Source organism: Mus musculus, chromosome 7 (genome assembly GCF_000001635.26).
Source record: "Mus musculus strain C57BL/6J chromosome 7, GRCm38.p6 C57BL/6J".
Taxonomy (NCBI): domain Eukaryota; kingdom Metazoa; phylum Chordata; class Mammalia; order Rodentia; family Muridae; genus Mus; species Mus musculus.
This window is the reverse complement of record NC_000073.6, coordinates 57800967-57823159: the sequence shown is the minus strand read 5'-3', so window position 1 is coordinate 57823159 and position 22193 is coordinate 57800967. Positions and strand designations below refer to the sequence as shown.

Here is a 22193-nt window from a genome sequence, read left to right as displayed (position 1 = left end):
TCTCCCTGGCCAGCCTTCTCCTTTGAGCACTATATTTTTAGTTGATGGATTTCTCCATAAACCTTTAGTTGTTTTATACAATGACTTATTGATATGCTAATTTGAGTCTTTCCAGCTTATAGATGGATATTCCTGTCTCTCACTAAAGGTGTTAAGCATAATGTGAAGGCTGTAAGTCAGGGAGGGGTATTCCTGACCCTTATTCAGGAAGAGATAGGGAACCACGTGAAGAAACACTGAGCAGGTTAAAGAGCCCAAAATCACAGCTACCAACTGCAAAGTATCCAAGGCTCAGGAAGGGATACATATAGTAGAGGCCACCCAGGCTCCTGCCAGTGAGTTGATCACACTCCGGTTTGAAAATACCTCTCAAGGTAACTTAACTATCTGCTACTATTGGTCAATTCTCATGTGCCACAGCTTGTGAGCTGGTTACAAGGGGACTTTGTAGATGTAATTAAGGGTACAGCCCTCAAGATAGTTCATTTTAAATTGTTCGATGGGCACAATATCATCATATATTCTTTTCTAACTATAAGTAGAGAACATTTCTAGCTAGAAGCAGAAGTCAGCAGACAAATATCTGCCTAAAAGGTCAAATTGCTTTTTGTAGGAAGATCTGCAGGAGTAAGTTCATTACGAAGGAATAAGACAGCCCACAGGAACAATGACTGACCCCAGATAACAGTCAAGCAAATTCTATAACACAAGGACATACTTGCCCAGCCACCTCATTGTGCAGTGCTATCAGAACAACTTTGGTTTTAGTCTGTATGATAGAGGCAGACCTATCCTTCCCCTTCTCTTCTGGTACTTTTTACCTAGAAGATGTCTGCCAAAATTGAGCTCTGTTTTACCCTGTTAAATTTGTTTTAATTTGCCATAGCAACTCTATTAAAAAAAAAAAAAAAAGAAAAGAAAAAGAAAAAGAAAGAAAGGAAAACCCTATAGGATGAGGGAAAACATGAGATTTGCATTTGCCTACTATATAAAAGACCACAGGTGAAAAAGATATTTTTTAGGCCAAAGTATGAAGCACATCAAAGACCCAAGAAATCCAGCTAGTTTCTGATACATTCTATGCCTGTTGGTGGGTGGAGTGTGTGCTGCTTTTTCTCTGTTATTGTCATGTTTTCACCATATAATGTTAATAATCAGGACACTTGTTCATGAATGTGAAGATAGATGAGAGCCTGGGCTAAGTAAGGGTTTCTGTTTGTCATGCTAAGAAACTCCAACCCTATGTTTTTAGAATAAAACATAAAACATAATCTCTAAGCAGAAAAAAAATGATATAGAGTACGTGTCAAAAGGATCAAGAAGAAAAGCTGAATGTGAGACGGGACAAGGGAGTCCATCATATAGGTCTCCCTGGCCAATAGCAGTCAGAAAAGAGACCCTAAAGGACAGACAGATGACCTTTTCTGCTTTTGTTCTCTGGGTGCTTACTACAACTGTAGCAGCAGAAGTTCTGTACTTTGTTGATTCTGTTTTGTGTTTGTTTTGTTTTCTGTTTTCTGAAGCAGAGTCCCAGTCTAGCCCTGGCTAACTAACAACTCAGTCTGGAGCATAAAATGGATTCAAACTCATGGTAGTACTTTTTCTTCAGCCTCCTATGTGCTTGAATTGCAGGTTTGAGTCACTAAGCTTGACATTTATCTTGGAAGTTATAGGAAAGGAGAGAGAGGAGAGACCCCACCTAGACTTGATAGCTGAGAGTTATATCTTAACCTTACAGGGACTGAGAAATTAGGATTGAATAGGACTTTGTATTTTCTCTCTACGTTTTTATTTGTATTCTCTTTTTCCCTGGATTGATCAACAATAAACTCCTTTCAATTAAAAGATGTTTGTTTGTCTTCAGAACCAGGAAGACTTCCAGAGACGTCAAACTGAGTTGTTAGTGGTTAATTATTAGTTGTTAATAGTTCAAGCAGGAAGAGATAGCCAAAGCCACAGATGACATGGCATGGTTGAAACAGAAGTGAACAGTAAAGGGCTGTGCCTCTCACTCCCACTGCAGCATCACCATAACAAGGTTCAGCTGTGGGAGAAACTTGGCCACACTAGCTCTTCCTAAAAAGGGACACCTTGAAGTACCTATGGCTGGGCAGGAAGGAAGTAGTCATGAACAGATGCCTGAGTTGATCTTTGCATACAGTTAAAAGCAAGTGTACAGGTCAGAGTGCTGACCTCTGTCTCCAATGCAGTCCACAGTGCTTTATGGCATTAAGTAGTGAGCAGGACAGGGATGAAAGGGCCAGTGGCTCACAAACCATCTTGACTTGGAAGTTGGCTTGGAAGGGACTCAACCAGTGATCCTGACATTTAATTTATTTCATTACTTCCTTTGACTACAGTGAATTAGCATGGTTCTACCTGGTACCTAGCTGCCTTTACATCATGGATGGTATACTCAGGCAGCCACATTAAACGTTTAATTTGATTCTTTTTCTATGTTCAACATTTTAAACAAATCTACCTTCATGGTAAGCTGACATTTTAAAAAGTTCTTTGTTCTTGAAATTGAGCCAGAGAACATCCTAAAGGGAGAGACACTGACTTTTTAAAGTACTAATGTAGAACTTACTCTTTTTCATAATAATAGCTCATCCATTACAGTAGTTACCATCCCAGAAAGTTCAAAAATTTTCCTCCAAGATAGAAAAGAACACAAACATTAGTAGCTATAAAAATATATTCCTTATAGCCTATGCTATTTTTAAAGAGGAAAACAGAGAGATGATGGGCTTGTGGTCCACCACAGTGCCTCACTGGAAACATACACAAGGGGGTATATGGAAATCATAAGGACACACCTGCTTCCCAACAGGGCCATTCATGGTCTAAGCTATGAACCATGAAGATGAGTGCAGGGGCATTCCTTCTCTCAAGCAATCTAGTAGGTAGGAACTTCAAATAATCAACTAATATAATCTTTTATAAAAGAATTTTAAAACATATTCCTACTTATCAAAACCATGATATGAAAAGTTCCCTTTTGTTTTTCTTTTACCAGTATCAACGGAATTCAAATGAAAAATTATGTGGTAGGGTAGATCCTACCAGTCCAGCAGGAGCAGATTTACAGTGATAAATGCCACCTGACATGAGCAGCTGCCCCAATGGAGTCAGGCTCTATGTATTTTAGGAGGAGCAAGAAACTAGGTGCGGCCTGAAAGGGGAAATAACTTAGGTGCCCTGCCATTGCATGTACAGAGAATGAGCGGGAAATTGGAAGAACAGCAACAAAAACAGTGGCTTTGACTAAAGCAAGATGTAAACACTGATGGGAAGAAATAAAGAGGACTATGGAGAGGAATACTTGACTTGGGTGTTGAAGAAAGGGAAGATGTAAGTCATGAGGTAAATTAACAGAATTAAAAAAAAAGCAGAGATGGCATATGTAGCAATTCAGAATACACGGAGACTAAAGAAGATATAAAAGAATAAGACTGATGTTCTGACATATAGAGAAAGATCTTTCAAGCAGCATCCTGTCTTTGCTAGTCCTTTATGGACACAGTTTGTGCCTGGGAAATGATCTAATGACAGCAGGAATCTGTTTCTTTGAAAAGCTTAGTCTGAGGAAAGCCAGGCTTTCTTAGGAACTTGGCTTGTAGCTAACAAATGAAAGAATAAAGCCTGACCAGTTGGTCAATTTCCCTTGGTTTCTGTGACTGTTGATGACAAGCCTGTAGCTGTTTCTGGGCTCTGCTGAGACAGGGCTCAAGAATCAATATAATTTTATACAATTCTATTTCAGACAGGTTGATTCCCTGTAATGGAAACTCTATCACAAATAATACTTATTTTGGTATGCAAAAGAATACAAACATGGATGCTTCGCTTATGGATTTACATGGGTCTCATTTAAGCATGAACTAATGTGCAGAAAATTACTTGCTTTTTTGTCCAAAAAGCTTTAAATGTATTATATTTTATTAACTTCTAGAAATTTTTGCAATCCATGTTTTTGAAAGAGAGAATGATTGCTTTCTCTTGTCCTTACCTCTAGAATGTAGGTCTCAGAATAGAAATAAGTGACTGGAGAACTCAGGTTGAAATGCTTTTTACAGAATGACAGGTGGCTTGTAATTTTTAAGTTGTTTCACGAACTATTGTTATTTTGAAGGGTCCAGCTCACACTGACTATAAATAGAGCCAATGATTTCATTGTAGATTTTTCTTCTGCTCTGAACCTAGACAGGTGCGGCTATTCAAAATTAAAATCATCTCATCCAGAAAAGATCACATAAGAGTTTTTATTTTGTAGACTATGTCACTAGATTGGTACTCAGTGGATATCTCATTCTTACTCATTTTCCACATTCGATTCTGGTTTTACAAGAACAAGAGAGGATTTGAATTTGCGGGTGATGAGACATTCCTTCTTATTAAGGATAATATTGAATCTGTGAATCTGATTCACTTACAAGATTATGTCTCTGCCTAGCACATTTTAGGTATATAATCAATGGCTAGCAAAACAATTACAGGTGTATTGTGTCATGACATTAAAATACCATGCCAACTGGTCAGCTCTTCAGATATCACAAGATTTGCCAATGTAATGTGTTCACTGTGACCAAAGGCTTGCTCTTAGGTATAGAGAAAATCTCGTAACAAACAGGAAGTATACATAGATGAATTAAGGCTTAGAGACTTACACTGTACCAAGAGGATAAATTGAAAGAATATAGAAACATTCTGAGCATTCATGTATCATTCGCTAAGCTCTAATATTGTATAACCACTAAGTATATAAGGAATCCACTTGTGGTTTTACAGCAGGGTCAGTAAAACCCTGGGTATTATAGTCTTCTAATATTTTTTGGCAGCTGATTGCCTGCAATACCTCCAGGATGCTCTCTGCCTATGACGTACCCCAGGATAGGCAGCTTTCTTAGGAAAGACTATAAGAAGTAGGTTCCCTGCAGTAATCAGACAGTTTCCCTGGTAGAGAAAATGGGGCGGTAGCTCATGACACTGATAACCAGAGCCAAGTGTCATGACTGAGAACTGAAGTGGGACTGTTTCAATGACTGTCACACTCCTATCCCTCATGCCAAGCCTGTTCTGTCTGGTATGAGGTGTGTGGCTCTTGTTCTCATGTTCACCCTACATCCCTTTATACAAATGTTTTAGGAAGTCCATTTCTACTTAAAATTCATCTCTAAATTCTTAAGTGAGGGAGGAATAATTTTTAATGATTAACTGTAAGAATATCAAATAGATGTAAAAATGAGAATACTTGATACTTATATAGTGCTTTTAAAATCTAAGAACTTAATGATAATCATATATTTAAAAATACTACCATATAAAGGCACCACTGATTTAAAATTCATTCAGGAGTCAACTTAAAATTTCCTATACATCTAATTTATATTCTTTCTACATTCTGATAATTTTATTTGTGAAAGTTACAGGTTTGATGTTTTTCTTTAAATTTTGAACTTTACATTCAAAAAGATGTTTCTGAATAATGATTTGACTGTTTTAAACAGTCACATTTAGAAAAAATGCAAACAAAGTTGCAATAGTTAGAGAAAATATGAATTGGGAAAGAACACAGTTCATGTATGCATTTGTACATGTGCTTGGCCACAGAGAAAATATGATGTGATTAATTCTAGTTTCCTTAGTAACAGCAAGGCCAAGACATATTGTGTATTCATAGTATGGTATGTTCTCCATAGAAACATTAACAGTCTGGCACACAGTAGATTTTCCAGTAAGATATTGCAGATAATTTTGTCTATGGAAAACCTATTTCTATTCAGAGACGAACTTCATTTATGTTTTATAGATAAGAAGAGGCCATTTCCACTCACTGACAGGTCTCCATCAATTCATGGACATTTGCCACCCCAGGTTAGGCAGCATTAGGGATCCATGTCGGCACAAATGTTCAGGAGAATGAAAAGAGACTTTCAAAGGCTTGAAAAACATGTAGATTTGAAAAGATGGATTTGAACAGCATAACAAAGAAGAAAGGAAGTTCAGTCTTTAAATTGGTAGAAATATATCCCTGAGAAAGTTAGATGAATGTGTAATAGAGAACTTCAAAAAATCTTTATATAAACTGTACAATTTCATTAATATGTCATGATAATAAAATAACACATTTATAAGCAAATATCTCCAAATTCCGAGGCCCCTTGTGACTGGAAGGTGAGCATTCCTGAGTTGGGCTATGGCTTTCTGGTGGAGGGCAAAGCTGTGCTGTGCAGAGACCAAAGCTCAGCAGAACTTCTGAGCCTACAGTGCCTGAGGCCATAATGCTTAAGGTTCTCCCCACGGACCACTGAGGTGACTGCATACTGTACTGTCCACCATGAGGGCCAGCTGGATGAGTGAACTGGTAATCTTACAACTAAGAGAATATTGAGTTCTTTTAGAAACTTTTCCCACGTCAAGTAACAGCCCTACATTTCAGTCTATTGACCACTCCTGATCCTCCTCTGTTCTTCTGAAAGGACAGTGAGAATGGAAGCTGAACTTCTCCACCACCTGCACCAACGTTAGCTTGATAAGGAACCTGGAGTTTTGCCCTAGGAACCTGCCTAGCTCCCTGGAGGTGAACCATTAGGCCAGACTCAGCATGGTTGGAGTGTCCAGGCAGTGGAGAGCCTACCCGGTTTATTTCACTCTTAGAACGATCATTCTTGGCCTTGGCTGTCTTCTCCGCAAGCTTCTTCTGCCTTTGGGGACCTCTTCCAAAGAAAATGTAGTTGACAAAGGCGTACTCCAGAAGTGCCAGGAATACAAAGACAAAGCAGCCCATCAGGTACATGTCGATGGCTTTGACATAGGGAATTTTGGGTAGAGTCTCCCGAAGGTGAGTGTTGATGGTTGTCATGGTGAGCACGGTGGTAATCCCTAAAATGCAAAGGCAGTATGAGTACCGCAGCTCAGATCACAGTCATGCTCCCATTGCAATGTTCTAGAAGACATTAATTAACTGGACTGAATGCCACTGGAATATCTATGTGTCTTATGGCAACATATCATACTTTAGAGCAGCTAGTGAGTATCCCCACTTGGAAAGTAAACCCACAGAGGCCCTAACCAGCCACTCCTATCACAGTTTGGGGTGTCTAGAGAGAGTGAAAGGCAAGATATCTAGGCCCTCTAGGAAGAATGTGTTCCCTAGCATGTTTGAACAAATGCAGGAAGTTCCAGAATGTAACATAAGCACCGAGTGCCTGGCCACATCACACCAGTGGTTTATTTCTGTAAGGATCTGGTCACCAGGTGGCTGTGTGTCCTATTTCAGGTCTTGCTGAGAGACGTGGTTAAGGGCTTTTTATGGATTAATGGGAGACTTAGCTCTAAGCTGAAAGAGGGAGGGCCAAGTCCAGAGAGCAGATTCACACTGGAACCATTTTCCTCAAGTAGAAAAGAATGCACACAATCTGGGTGGGGCGGTTAGCTTGGATATAAGTATGAGAATTCTGAGAGTCTCTCAAATTCTGACACCAAGAAGCTCCTCTGAAAGTATTTTGCTGAGTTCTCTACATAGTTCTGTATAGATGATGTGTGTCTGTGTAGGGAAATTGGCTATAGTCCTTAAAGACCACAAGAACAGCATATTTTGTAACCTTACCTTCCACAGCAGGAGATAGAGTTCCTTATATGCAGAGATTATAAATTAAGTGATTTGAGGCCACAGTGACCACAGGGCTTGGTGAACAGAGAGAGGTAAGTTGTGTTTGGGTCACCAAGTACTAAGTGTCACAGCAAAAACAAGCTTAGAACCCTCCTGAGCCTGTTCTGTTGAAATGAAAGATATTTGAAGGACGTGCCCAGCTCTAAAGGTCAGGCTTTTCCATGAATTCAACCAACATCCTTGAATGTGGGCAAAACAGTTCCCTTGCATTCCTATGTTAGGATTTACTCCCCTAAGACGTCAGTCACTCAAAAGGAAGAGACTGGCAATGATTGTTTTCAACGTCACTAACACACACACACACATACACACACACACACACACACACACACACACACACACACACACACACAATCAATGATGTGACTGAGGCTAAGAGGCAGCAACAGCAAGGTAAAGTTTCTGGGACAGAAGCAGGGCTGTAGGGGAGGGTTTATATTTTCATTCTCTTGTTTTTTAGCCCTTTGGATGCTCTTTTGGTGTCAGAAGCATGTTTGTTCGACCTGTGTTTTCCAGAGCTAGCCCTGCCTGGGATGTGGAGCAATGCCTTCCATAGGGGAAAGTAGCAGAGAAACAAGGTGAAAACTCCATCTGTACTCTCTCCTGATCCTGACCCTAAGAGACTGCTAACAGCACAGAACATGGAAGAACCAAGAAACTATTTTTATGCATAATTGCAAACCACAGTTGCTTGTGAAACGTTTGGAAATCTCAGATGTCAGAATATTTTAAGACTCCCTTTAACATTACATTCATGTGCACCTGGAGACTTTTAAAAATTTGAATGTGGCAATGGGATAATTACAGTTTACAAATAAATGTGAAAACACCACGCAAAAGCTACAGAATTAGACATTCTCACCATTCTTCAGAAGGTTTGCAATGTTCAACTACTGTTTTCCCCCACTCCCAAGAGCTGGTCACCAGCACTTATATGCTCAACACTGATGAAATGATGTCTCCCTTGGTGGCCTTCCATGATCAGTGGCATCATGTGACTGTGCATATAAGTGGGGAAGATGACATAGCAATTCAAAAGTCAAGTGGTAGGGTAGGGCAAGGCCAGTCTGTTATAATGGCTGCCTTTGAAAACTATCAGGGTCTCCTCCAATTACAAAACAAAACAAAACAAAACAAAACAAAACAAAACAAACAAAAAACTCAACTTGATAAAAATCCTCTGAGGATGATGCCTGCTAGGTTCTTTCCTGTATAGCCCCCATTGGCTAGAGGAAAACAGCTGCCTGTAGACCTCTGGGAATAATAGACTTCTATAAGTTCCCATTCTGTTCTACCCCTGGCACCTGCCTCTCCAACTTCAAATGCTTGTCTGAATAGCACCATGCCAGCAGGGTTACTAAGACTTGATTTTGGCTTGAAGCAGCAGGATAATCAAGAGAACATGAAAGTAAGTTCCTTCACTCTGATCAAGCTGGATTGTCAGTGTCATTTCTGACAGACTACCTGTTTCATGTTGTGATATTTTCAAGTAAGCAGGTACAGAGTTTGTAGTAGCTGGCAGACTTCAGAGGGTCACATCTGTTGTATGGGTTATCCCTTGCAAGCCCAGATAATTACAGTGCTTGGGTTCTTTCTAATTGCTGTAGCAAGTGCTTGACAGCAGGGTCACTGTGATGCTCCTGATATTGTGATGTAAATGATCCTTTTCCAGGCTCCGAGGGGTTCAAGTCATTTTTCATTTCTCTACATTTATTTTTTCAAAAAGAGAACCTCAGGATTAAACCTGTATGTAGAATTAACTTCTAGATAAAGTATGTTTTCATGCAAATGAGTTCTAGTTGTTATCTGATGCCAGACTCAAATCCACAGGACAGAATCGAATTTAAAGTATTATTCTGTCCCAGACAAAAAGAAACAGAGAGAAAACCTCAAATTGTGTAAATTAACTATGGCGTTTGGACCCGCTCCTACAAATTGTCTCTTTTTTTTTTTTTTTTTAGGTATTTTCCTCGTTTACATTTTCAATGCTATCCCAAAGGTCCCCCATACCCACCCCCCAATCCCCTACCCACCCACTCCCCCTTTTTGGCCCTGGCGTTCCCCTGTACTGGGGCATATAAAGTTACAAATTGTCACTTAATTTTGCAAATGCAAAGAGAAAAAAAAATCAACCACCCTAGGCAAAGAGTGGTCTACTGCCATTAAAGTCTTTGAAGTAAGATCTGTCACACACCCTCTGCCAGTTGCACAGAAATCTAAGATTTTAAAAAACATATTCTTTAGACATACATAACAATTTTAATATAGACCTCTTAGTGTTTGGATACTTGATCCTATCCAGAGTACTGGTTTATGCACATGAAAACGTCAGGAACTCTGGTAGAGAAAAAAGTCTAATCCACAAGACACTTGGTGCAGTTTGCATAGCTACAGGTGTAGCACATTCACGTTCACAAATGCGCATTATTTTAGAAAATAAGATGGCAGAAGATGGCTAATAGAAAAAGATGGGAGAGAGGGTGAACCAGAGCCTTGAACCATGATCTTCTGTTAGGTGCTCTATCGGCAAATAAGTTTCTAGTACTTTTCCTACAATTTTGAAATGTTCCTTTGTTAATTCCCTCTGCAGAAACAATATTGAACCCAGGAAAGGACTGGCCTGTGCATGGCTCATCCCTTGTTCCACTGATGCATTCACATGATAACTTTGTGCAGGGTTTCATAATAACTAGCTGGGCAGAGCATAGTGCTCCCTTAATAACCAAATCCTAAAAATACTGTCAGAACCTCTAAGATATAATGTATATCAACTAATAATCTCATCATCAAATAACCAATGGACAGCAAACCAAACTAGGGTTCTGGGGAATGACTCATAATTAGTTGCTTATTTTAACGGTCATTAAATTGTGTAATTTCAATTATGTGCTATAATATTTGATGATTTCTTTTTCTAACTTGAAAAAGAAGAAAGCTCAAATTAATCATACCTTTCTGTCTGTGGAATCATCTTGACCAGGAAATATTGATCCCAACTTTAAAATTATGTATCAAAAATACTTATGTGATACAAATATTCAGAAGACATTTTTTCTCTTTCATAGACATGAAAACTCACATTTCAGTCTTATAATTAAATTAGTGCATCCAGAGATTCATGCATGAAATTACTGTTTAAAGATAAAGTGTGACTATGTGACTGAGGCTGATGTAATGACACCCAGAATTCCTAGTTGCTCTCTGGCCTTTAAATTTCCTGAACACTGAAGTGATGTGGTCACTTTACATTTTAGATAGGACTTAACAGTAGCACATACCAAGGGCAACTCGAGCAGCAGATGCATCGTAATTGATCCAGAAGGACACCCACGAGAGGATTGTGATCAGGATTGAGGGCATATACGTCTGAAGAATGAAGTACCCGATATTTCTCTTCAACCGAAAACTCAATGAAAGTCGAGGATAGGCACCTACAGGAAACACACAAGGGCACAGTGAGGAGCCATGATGGGCAATCTGCTCCAGCATTCAAGAGTCAACAGCTTGCACCTGGAAAACTCCATAAACTGGGGAGCCACCCACTACTATGCAGGTCGGCGTGTGATTTATAGAGTACAGGAGGAAGGAGTATATCAGTTTGCAAGATAAGAGCGTTGTTCTAAGGCTAAAGCTTAGGTGAGAGCAGTTTCTGGGGAGGTTTTAGGCATGGAGCACAGAGTAACAGTAAATGTGATGTTCAGTTTTTCATCGATGGTTGTCTCTTTGTTTATCCTTAGTATAGAAAGAAAATTTGGGATGTTCCTAGGCAAAATGGCTGTTACAAATCATGCTGTCTGCACATCCAGAGGACTGGAGCCACTGGCTCTAGACTACTGGAGAAAGGATAGTTCAATGACACATGGAGTTGGAAGAGTAGGTAGCAAATGCAGGCCCAGAGAGGGCTGTAATACACACTAGGGTGTCCTGCTGGCCATAGCAGTAGCACCAATGAGAACCTTAGAGAAGCATATTGGAGCATGCAAATTCTAGTGTACAGCCTGGGTTTTGTAACCTGGACTCTAACCACTACTGCCATCAGAGGTGCAAAAGTAGAGCCTTAGGATGCCACATTAATATGACATTTGTTCACTCTGTTTTATATTGTTTTCTCAGAATAAGGCAAATACAACCTATGGTTTCTCCTGTGCATTTCAACACCATATCACCAGTTGCAATAGGTGCAACTGTCTCAGCTCCTAGTCTACTAGATTGAAAAGAGGCTGGTAAAAGAGAGAGACCAAAGGACCCTATAACACCTCCTTCATGACCCCTCCCCCAATCTGTTTATTGGCAGGGATCTCTCATACCAAGATGGCCTAACTAGAGCATCTTAAACTTTCCCACACCACTTCTTCCATGAGAAATAACTACATGTTTTCAGGTATATAGGTGTATAACCAAATGTTTGCTGATGATAAATAATTAAGAAATACAGTTTAAAACAAATCCACGATGCATGTAATTTTATTATTTATCAAAGTAAAAAGCATGTTTGCACACAGGTAAGATGGACACACTGAATATTGATGTTGTAAGGCAATGAGCATCTTGAATGGTTTCAGAATTAAGAAATGTCTTATTCTCAGTGCTCCAATTGGCACTTCACATAAAGATGTGCAAAATATTGGAAGCATGTTTATGGTCATCTTTGAAAGTTAGGAATACTATCCTAAACTGAAGCCCAAATATACATAGGGAGTTTTATGAAACTCAAACAGCACTTCAAAAAACCAAACGCTCAGAAACAATAGAATCCTTGATACTTACATCTGAGGAATAATGGTATGATAATATGTAAAAAAAAATCCTTTGTTCTCCATAATTAAATCACAATGCTTCTAAAATGCTGGGGAACTTTAGTATGTGCAGTAAAAAACACTGATGTTCCTAACATGCAGTCCTGTATCTGAGCCCAAGGGTTTTATGCAGCATTCAGTTGGCATCATGTGGGGTGACAGCATGCACAGTACCCAGTACCAGTGTGTGTGTGTGTGTGTGTAACCAGAGCCACACTAAAGTTGTGGAGCACAACATACTTAAGCACTGCAACAAACACCAATTCACAGTTGACTTTGAGTTAATTTTGGTCACTGCACATTTAAGAATCTTTTACTATAGAAAACCTCAGTGTGGGCTATAGCCTACAACCGAAGCTTCAGGTGACCTTGAATTTTCAACCTCACTTTTACTTCAAGAATCCAGGTTTTTAATTTGCGACTGCCTGTATGTGCCTTATCCACACTTTGCTCTGTGCCACCATGTTTGTCTCTGCATTTCTTCTGCAGCAGGATCACCCATTCATATACCTATTATTTTATGTGAAGATGGCTGATATTAACCACTGACTGCCTACTTCACTATTATCCACAGTTCCTGAATTGTATAAAAAGAAAGAAAACCATTTACTAAGCTCAGCATTTAAAGACTAGCTTCATGGAAATTCCCCCGTTGTTTCACATCTCTCTGTGCAGTTTGCTTTGCAAGGTCTGATCAAATGCACACACAACATTGTTGACATAACATCAACACTGTCATAAATGACACAAGATATATGTAAATTCACAATTCAGATTCTTCCCATTTTGTCACAAAATACATATACACAAAAACTGGTTTATTAAAGAAAAGTTCTCAAATGTTTCAGATATAGGTGATTTCCACTGTGCAAAATCTATAACAGCACTCTTAAGAAAAACTTCATGCAGAGCTCTTGTGTCAGACTTATTTTTTAACACTGCCAGGCTAGTGCTTGGAACTTTTTTTTTTTTTTGAGTGTTACTAGCTTAGTTTACTTTGCAAGAGGACCCTAATCTGCATTGTTCCTTATCATCACATTCTCCAGTTCCTACCTCACCCTGCAAGTGTGACAATGCTGAATGCTTCTTAGCTTTTAACAATTCTCTTAACATAAAACATGCCATTTTGAGGAGAAGCCCTTGGTCTTTCGAAGATTCTATGCCCTAGTATAGGGGAATGCCAGGGCCAGGAAGCGGGAGTGGGTGGGTTGGGGAGCAGGGGGAGGGGGAAGGTTATAGAGGATTTTTTCAGAGAGGAAACTAGGAAATGGGATAGCATTTGAAATGTAAATGAGAAAACTATCTAATAATTTTAAAAACCTGCCATTTTAATCCATATATTTCTAGGTGAGAGATCTACCATTGAGCTACATTTCCCACCTTAGTTTCTTTAGTTGAATATTTCTGATGTATTTATTTGTTCTCTGTATTTAATCTTATTAATTATCCTGAAATCTCCTTCTCACTTAAGTTTTTTTTTTTGTTTCTTTCTTTCTTTCTTTTTTTTTTTTTTTTTTTTTTTTAATTTTAGACCTGTCCATGCATATCCTCACTTGGATTGTGGGTAAGCATGTATGTTTTAAAATGTCTAATTGGTTTAAATGGAGATCTGGAGATATTTATCACTTGTTTGTGCAATTGTGTCTATCCATTTATTTTCCCATAGTGTGGGTTGGATACAGGGGCTCAGCTGTTCTGGGAAGCACCCCATGCTGAGGTCTAGCTTCAGCTGCATCTCTTAAAATGCATTCTATGTGGATTCAGTGTCTGTGTGGGTTGCGAAGCCTGGCTTTGAACCTATGCTACTTCTTCACCAGCCTCCCAACAGAGGAGGATAACAGGAATGTGCCATCACATTGGACTCCTTTTTCAGAATTTGACATAAGGTAAAATTCTACGCTGAATTTTGTTTCATTTCTAAAACACCATCAGTGTATTGAAACCTCTAAGCAACAGAGTCAGCAGAGATGTATTGACCACCCCATGCAATCATGGAGTTTTTCCATGCTATGCCATTGAAGGAACCCATGCAGGCCTGCCATCTGGAGGCCTCAGACCTTTTACTCTACCCACATTTTCAGAAGCATAAAAGAACACTACTCTAACCTACTCAAAACTCTCCTGTGTAGACCAACAGACTACAATCCTTGGGAATGAAGGTTTCTTCATGTTCCCACAATAACTTACTTTAATTTTTACCATGCCTCTACATGAGCGTGTCAGTGTCCAGTCAAGGATATTGTCACTGTCTCCATATTTGTCTATTACTTCCTGACTGCAGATTCATAGCCACTGTCTTTAGGAGATTCCCTTCCCCTGGCTATAATGCAAGTTCTTGACCCAATTCAATTTACATGAATCCTTATTATATGTTCCGTCCACATGTCAGTGATGATCTTCCTGAATTGTCCTTGTTAAAATATAATTACCCATATTGACCAAAATTAGATCTCTGTTGGCAGGCATACGTTCTCCAAGATGCTCGTCAAGCAAGGAAATTGCAACGCTGAGCAAAAGCCTGCATTACAACCCAGGATCCATGCACCCACATACAGATGGGTAAAAAAACAAACAAACAAAAAAAAAAACAAAAAAAAAAAACATTTCGTTCATTCTCTGGACTCTGTAATTGAGTTTAATATACAAAGCATTCAATAGCTTCACTGTGTCTCAGTTTGAAATCACATGACCTCCATAAGATCTTAATGAGGTCATTTCAATGTTGACACTTAGATGGTGATTTGATGTCAGTGTCTGATCATGACATCTATACATTGCTTTCCTTTTTTCCTATATTGTAGGTGAATTAGCCTTTGTTTCAGTCAGCACATGGCAGTGACAAACACCCCAAATCCCAGTAGTTTATAGCAATGAGATCTTTTTAGTGCTTTCTGTGCAAAAATTGTGGGATGCTATGATGAGGTGCCACATATACTTACCACCTGTTTCACTGGCCACGCCTCATTGTCAACCTTTACATCATGAGAGTGAGAATGTTTAGTCCTCTTCCAGGAAAGAGCAAGAAGTATTTTTAAGTGCAATGAAATTTACCACATTTCTCAAATTTGATTTTCCCCATCAGATTTCTTAACATTTTCTAAAGTACAACTTAAAACAAAACAAAACAAAACAAAAACAATACAAACTCAAGCTAACACACAGGAAGTGTAAAACCACTGAAATTGTTTGAAAATCCGCCCTCAGCCAGCATGAGAGATTACAGAATGACAGAACCAAGTTCTCCAAGATCACCAGAAACTTTTAGGAAGACAATATTAATCCTGTTTAAAAAACACATCAATATTTAGAAATTTGCCAAGACACAGAATTTATAATTAAGATGATCTATTTTTGTAATATATCTATCTAGCAAATACATTCTGTTTTGAAAAAGAACACAATTTTTCAAAAGCCATTTTAGCATTTAGTCAGGTGTGAGAAGTGAGCAGAGAATAGTAGAAGCATGAAGAAAGCAATCTCCAAGGACTCCTGACTCAGTCTCTGACAAAGGCAGCCTAGGCAAGTCCGAGCAAGACTGGGCAATACTAGAAACATACTCCATTAGACATGGTCAGGAGCGAGATTTAGTGATTTGTGTTTCCCACACAATGAAATCAAATATGCATGAATGACTACGTTTCTTTGGATAAGGAAAAAAGAAGACGCTAGGAATAAGATTCCTGGATACTAGTAAACTTAAGAATTCTGAGAGATAACAGCTATTCCAAGTAAATAGTAGCCTTCTGCTAGTACATATGCATCTTATAGAGTATAAAGGTCCTCATCTAACTCTGACAGACCATGGCATGATATTGACAGGGCTAAACTCCCTATAACATGCTGTATCTGTGGGGGAATTAACAAGGAGTCATAGCCAATGGCTAATAATTTAAAAATAAAAAGCATTGAGTACCCTTCAAAACAGCACAAGAACCTCCAAGATGACAACAGAAATGCAGATCTCTGGTCTGGAGCCTGTGTGCCAATGCAGATACAGGCAGGTCCTCAGTAGATGCTGAGTCAACAGGCAGAGGTGCAGTCTCTGCACAGCATAATGTTCCGAGTCAGGGCTTGCTTGGCAAAAGTATCCAGCAAAGATGATGATCTCAACCCTTTTTCCCTGGAGGCATTGAGAGCCATGCCAAAACCAGGCTCTGGACCTCCGATTCTCCTAAATTTACACCACTCTCTAGGCATCAATATTTTTGAAGATCTCATTAAAAATGCGCACATACACTGTCAAGCTAGTGTTGTAGATGGATAGCAGCCACTCCAGTGTATCTGTAGAATAACAAGATAATATTTCTGTAGCTGATGTGGAGTGATCCAGGCACTTATACCTCTTCCTTTTCCAGGCAGCTGCTAAAGGTCTCTCATCACTGCCTTCTGGAAAGAGCACCAGGGCTATTTTTGGGTCCTTTGTCACACTATCTTATTCACTTGTAATTTACCTTTGACTTTGTAATATAGCCCCACGTTAAAAATTCTGTGATTTTTAGTACAATATGCATACCTGAAGTTCCAGCACTCAGCAGGAGGTCGAAGGTCAACCTAAACTTAACACAATCACAACTTACAAAAAAGGAAGGAGGGGAAAGGGTGACTAATTTCCTTCTCTCATTCCTAGTCACTTCAATATATGCTGATAAAGATCTATGAAAGAGAGGAAAGGAAATGTGTGAAATGGAAGAGAGAGAAAAGGGAAACAGAACTCAAGTTGAAAATGTACCTCGAGCAGACTGAATGTCCTTGTAGTCTTACAGAGTAAAGGTGTGCTTTGGCTAGCTTCCTAGTTTACTCGGATTATTCCTGCTTATGCTGTCCAATCTCATAGGCCCTCTGTTTCCGTAAGCACAATATCAAGACATTAATACTACTACAAATAGAAGAAAATGTGATGTTATAATTCATTAAAATAAAAAACCATTATGGTGGAAATGATTACCACCTAGGAAGTAAAAATATAAGCCTAAGGATAGAAACAAATATTTATAAGGCATATATTTGATATCCAGAACATATGAAGGATGCCTACTCCTCCTCAAAAATATCCCAGACAAATAACCAAATAAAAAGTTGGGGGGAGGTTTAAAATAGACGTTTTTCTAAAGAAAGTGGACACAGGGAAGAGATTCTCAGCTAGATTTTTCATCAGAAAAACGTAAGTCAAATGCACAATAAGAAACCACTTCATTACTACTAGGAGAGTTATAGTCAAACGACAGTGTAGACTGGGTACGGTATGAAGAAATTAGATTTTGTACATGTTGCGGGTGTCAGTATAAAATACCTGGATCACTTCAGAAAACGGTTTGAAAGTTTTAAAGCATCACACCAACTAATAAACATGTGAATTCACTGTTTGACACAATAAAAATATGTCTATGCATTATCAAATTAAAATCACAGTGTAAGGCATGGGATACCTCCTTACATGTTTTTGGTCAGGGAGGTCTCCAAAACAACTATTGCCTTTAGTTACCCAGCATAACTACATCATAAGAACTATGACTAAGGAAATTAAACACTTTGGTGACAGGACACAGAGAAATCAATTTCAAGTCTATTGAGAAATGTCCTCTCTTGTGTTCATAGCGTCAGAAGATGCTGGGCAGGCTGAAAAAAAAAATTCTTGGTCTTAGCCAGCACTGGCTACAATCATGGAATACATGCTACAATGCTCACCTGCTTGGAACAGTCTTCCCATTGGTGTTGTAGCAGCACAGCTATTATTGGGTAAATAACTGCTTTCTGTTTTCATTATGCTTATACCTATAAACTTGGTTGGCAGCAATCAATACAGAGATGAAAAACTGATCAAAGTGCTGAAAGAAGAGACTGAGGGCTCAGCCCTAGATGTGATACCTCCATTAATCCCAACACCACTAAAACTCAAGAGTTGCCAAAGAAGGGACAGGAGGAAAAGGAAGAGCTGGAGGGTTGGAGGAGTGCTGTGGAATGATGCATTCTGGACTGGTGTGCATGGTTATCATATTAATAAACTCACAGAAGCTGTGGTCATATAAAAGACCTACATAAGACTATGGCAGTTAAAATCCCAGTATAGATGGTATGGGTGATCTAAAGGCTGCATCCCTTAGTAAAGAACTATTGACAGGTGGTAACAACTAAATAGAATCATTATTTTGTGATATGGTCACTGATAACTTTTTCATGCTCCAGTGTGTGGCTTCAAACCTATACACACCCTGGCAGTACTAATTAGACTTAGTGAGTAATGAAAAATAAAAAATATATTAAGCTGTATGAGAGACATTTTGGAGGAAGTACAATGGGTACTAGAGGGGGAGAAGGGTCAATGTTATCATATTTCATTATGTACATGTCAGAAATCATCAAATAAAAATTATTTAAAAATAAATTATCATATTGCAGTAAATGAATGTAAATGAATAAATAGAAAAAAATGTCCACAGCAAAACATGTACACAAATGTTGATATCAATCTCATTCTAAATAGCCCCCAGGTGGAAATAACTAAAATTAATTGGTCAATGGATGAGAAGTACCAAGTCTATTCATAAAATAGGATAGTATTCAGCAGTAAAATGTAATAAAAAATGAGATACAGTGCACCATGCGTGCCAAAGAAAGCTTAGTTGAAAACAGCCACTTGTAAAGAACTCTATTGTGTGACTCCATTTACACTAAGTGCATGGAATAAGCACACACAGAGAAAAGGGAAGTAGGTTAGTGACTGGGCCTGGGAAAATTACTGCCCAAAACTACATGGTTTCACTGAGGCGTAGTAAAATTTAAACTTGATTGTGTTCAAGGATTCAAAAGCCTACAGATACATAAAATACCACTGAATTGTAGACTTTTAATGGGTGAATTATATTGTATATGAATATCTCAATAAATCAACTGATAAAAAGGAGAAAATCTGCTATGTGTCTACTACTGGGAATTACATGCCTTAACTGATAGCAATATATTATATTGCCAATAAATACATATTCTTTTTTTCCTTACTTTTCTTTTTGTAATCAAAGTGCTCTTATCATTGAGAATGTTTAGACATAATTGTTAGAGTCTGAAAGGTAACCCCAGTAGATGCATGTAGATAAATACTCTTATAAGGATATAGGGTAATGAGTTTTTGAAAACCTCTGGCTTCTACAGTGAGACATATGTCAGGACCTCCTGAAGGCAAGTGATTTCACAGCAGCACACTCAGACTCAAGCTGTTCTCTGGCAGAGGTCGCATGCATGCTCTGAGCCTGCAGTTTAGAACCTAGGAACTGGAAGTGGAGTCCAGCCTAGAAATGCAGGTGAAAGATGTGCAAAGAAAGAACATGGGGAAGGGAGAAAGGAAGGGCAATTTCACACTGAGCTCAAGAGGAGAGTAAACCATGAAGAAGACACACATGTTAATGGATCTTTCTGCTTTGTTCCTCTGTACCTACTATGTCTTTACAAATAAAGAACTAATGATAATATTTTGCCAATATGAGTTCAGGAAAATAGTATTAAAGTTTTTGGGTCTGTGAAAAGACTGAGAAGCATGGGTATAAACAGAGGAGGGGCAGACAGGAGGCTTTGAAGGAAGCTCACTTTGCCATAATCCCTGGTGAACACGCCTGACAGTATTTTTGAAAATGAACTTAAAGAACTGATCAGTTTCACCATTAGATATCTCAACCTTTCTCCATATTTCAAAATCTTTTGAAACAAAGTCATAATGCCCTTATCTAGTTGTGTTCCAGAAAAAAAATAAAGAGAAATCAAAATATCACACAGCTAAAGATGTATATTGAATAATCTGTTCTCCATGGTTCTTGAAAAATAACAAGCTTTCAATGCAAAGACTACTAAAAAAAAGCAATAAATTTTTGATTTGGCAAAAACTGTGCATTATAAATTTTGGCAGTGTGTAGGACAGACACTCAGAACCAGTGTGAAAGATGCAATCCTGATTTGGTGATGTGCAAGCCTTGGGCTCTAGGTAAGTGCTCCTCTATCCTGAGTTGAGCACATTTGCTATGATCTCCTTAATTCAGAAAGTCCTTAAACCCAGTTCTTTATCTTGACAGCGATTCCCATGATCTGTACAATTTTCATAGCTCATTAGTGTTACAAGTAAAGATCCCAACTCCCTGACTTTAAACTTCAAAATATTTTCCTACAAAAGCACACTGTGCTAGAAGACGCTTTCTCTAAATGTTACTAGAAAAATACAGATGCATTTGATCCGTATTTTATGTAATATGAATGCAAGAATTGCCCCCCATTTTTACTCTGATATTAATAACACAAACAAAAGAAGTAGACATTGAGAATTTTCTAAGAATGAAGGAGATGGATATTAACAGCACTATTTTGACATATAGATAGATAATTTACAGAACAGTGGGGCATGTGTCTGTGAGGAACAGGGTCAAGGATGTTAACAAACACCAAAACCTAGGGATTCACAAGTTCCTTCTGTAAAGTAGGAGCTTTCATTGAACCTGCAAACATACTCGCATATTCCTTAGATCACCTCCAATTTGCTTCCAAGAGCTAATATTACAAAAATTGTCTGTCTGTCCTATTCTTGAGACAGGATCATAATACTTAGCCAAGCCTGGCCATAATGTTTTAACCCTCTGGCCTCTGCTCTTCCAAATGTGGGCATTGTAGCATCTACTGCCACACCATCCCATTTTGAAGAAAAAATTAATTATTTGATAGTAAAATTATAAAAAACAGAAAATCAGAAATAACTAAGCCAAGAGTAATAAATAAGAGTGAAGAGTGACAAGGACGTTGCCAACTTAAAGCAAAGGGTGTAATGAGTTGTGTTGAATAAATAATCAATGTTCAGATGAGATATCAGAGCAGACCCTCATGCACACACAATTTCTGAGAAGAGTGTTGCAATACACACAACTTATAACACACTGTGCCGTCAATTTATTCTGAAAAAGACAGGCAATTCACACTGTCTTTCACAGGCAGCTCATCAAAGCAACTTACCAGAAAGCACATTAATAACTATCAGCTAGACACATGGAAGACACAGACACAACTTACATCTAGTAGGTAACATCTAAGTAAAGTGTGTGGGGCAGGAATCTCAAGCTGGCTGATATGTGTGCCATGGTAGGACCATTTTGGAGAGCAGTTTGGCATTGTCAGTTAAGTTTGAACATTTCCACTTCTATTCTAAGGCATGTAAATAACATTTATCCCCACACATGGTTATTCAAGCAATTCTATGCCTTTCTGTGAATAAGAAGCAGAGCACTTCTACAGATGACAAAGAAAACAAATGAACTATAGTGTGGAGAGGAATTAAGTCTTCAAATGTGAGGCTTAGGTAGAGAATAACTGCTAAACACTCAGACTCTATTATCCCTTAGACAATGCTCAGACTAGGTGACAGTGGCTATAGGGTCATAAGACAATAGAAATTATCAAGGAAAAATGGAAAGAAGTCCAATCAAGGAGGTGGATATAGTTACGTGAGCATCCACTTCACCACTTCAGGCAGAGTTGTTTAGATTCACACATGTATTTGCAACATATCCTTATTCATGTGTTCAAGCAGAAAAGTTATGAATATCAAAGTTACAATCACCTTTTTATGGTTTTGATACTGAATCTTTCTCCATGTCATTGTCTTACATCCTATTCTCAGGCCTATTTGAATATCTACCAACTAAAGTTTGACAAGCCATGAAAAATTCTCATTATCCACATATCCCTTTTTCTTT

The 22193-nt window shown here is 38.5% G+C and overlaps 1 protein-coding gene across 2 annotated transcripts in view; it reads right to left on the bottom strand.

Moving 5' to 3' along the window:
* Positions 1-22193, bottom strand: part of Gabrb3 (gamma-aminobutyric acid (GABA) A receptor, subunit beta 3) — a 238285-nt gene that overhangs the window by 5643 nt on the left and 210449 nt on the right. For both annotated transcript variants that reach the window (NM_001038701.2, NM_008071.3), the window contains exons 7-8: positions 10954-11106; positions 6641-6885 (exon numbers count right to left, since the gene is read on the bottom strand). In NM_001038701.2, coding sequence (NP_001033790.1) covers positions 6641-6885; positions 10954-11106 — 398 coding nt within the window. The remainder of the gene's footprint in view (positions 1-6640; positions 6886-10953; positions 11107-22193) is intronic.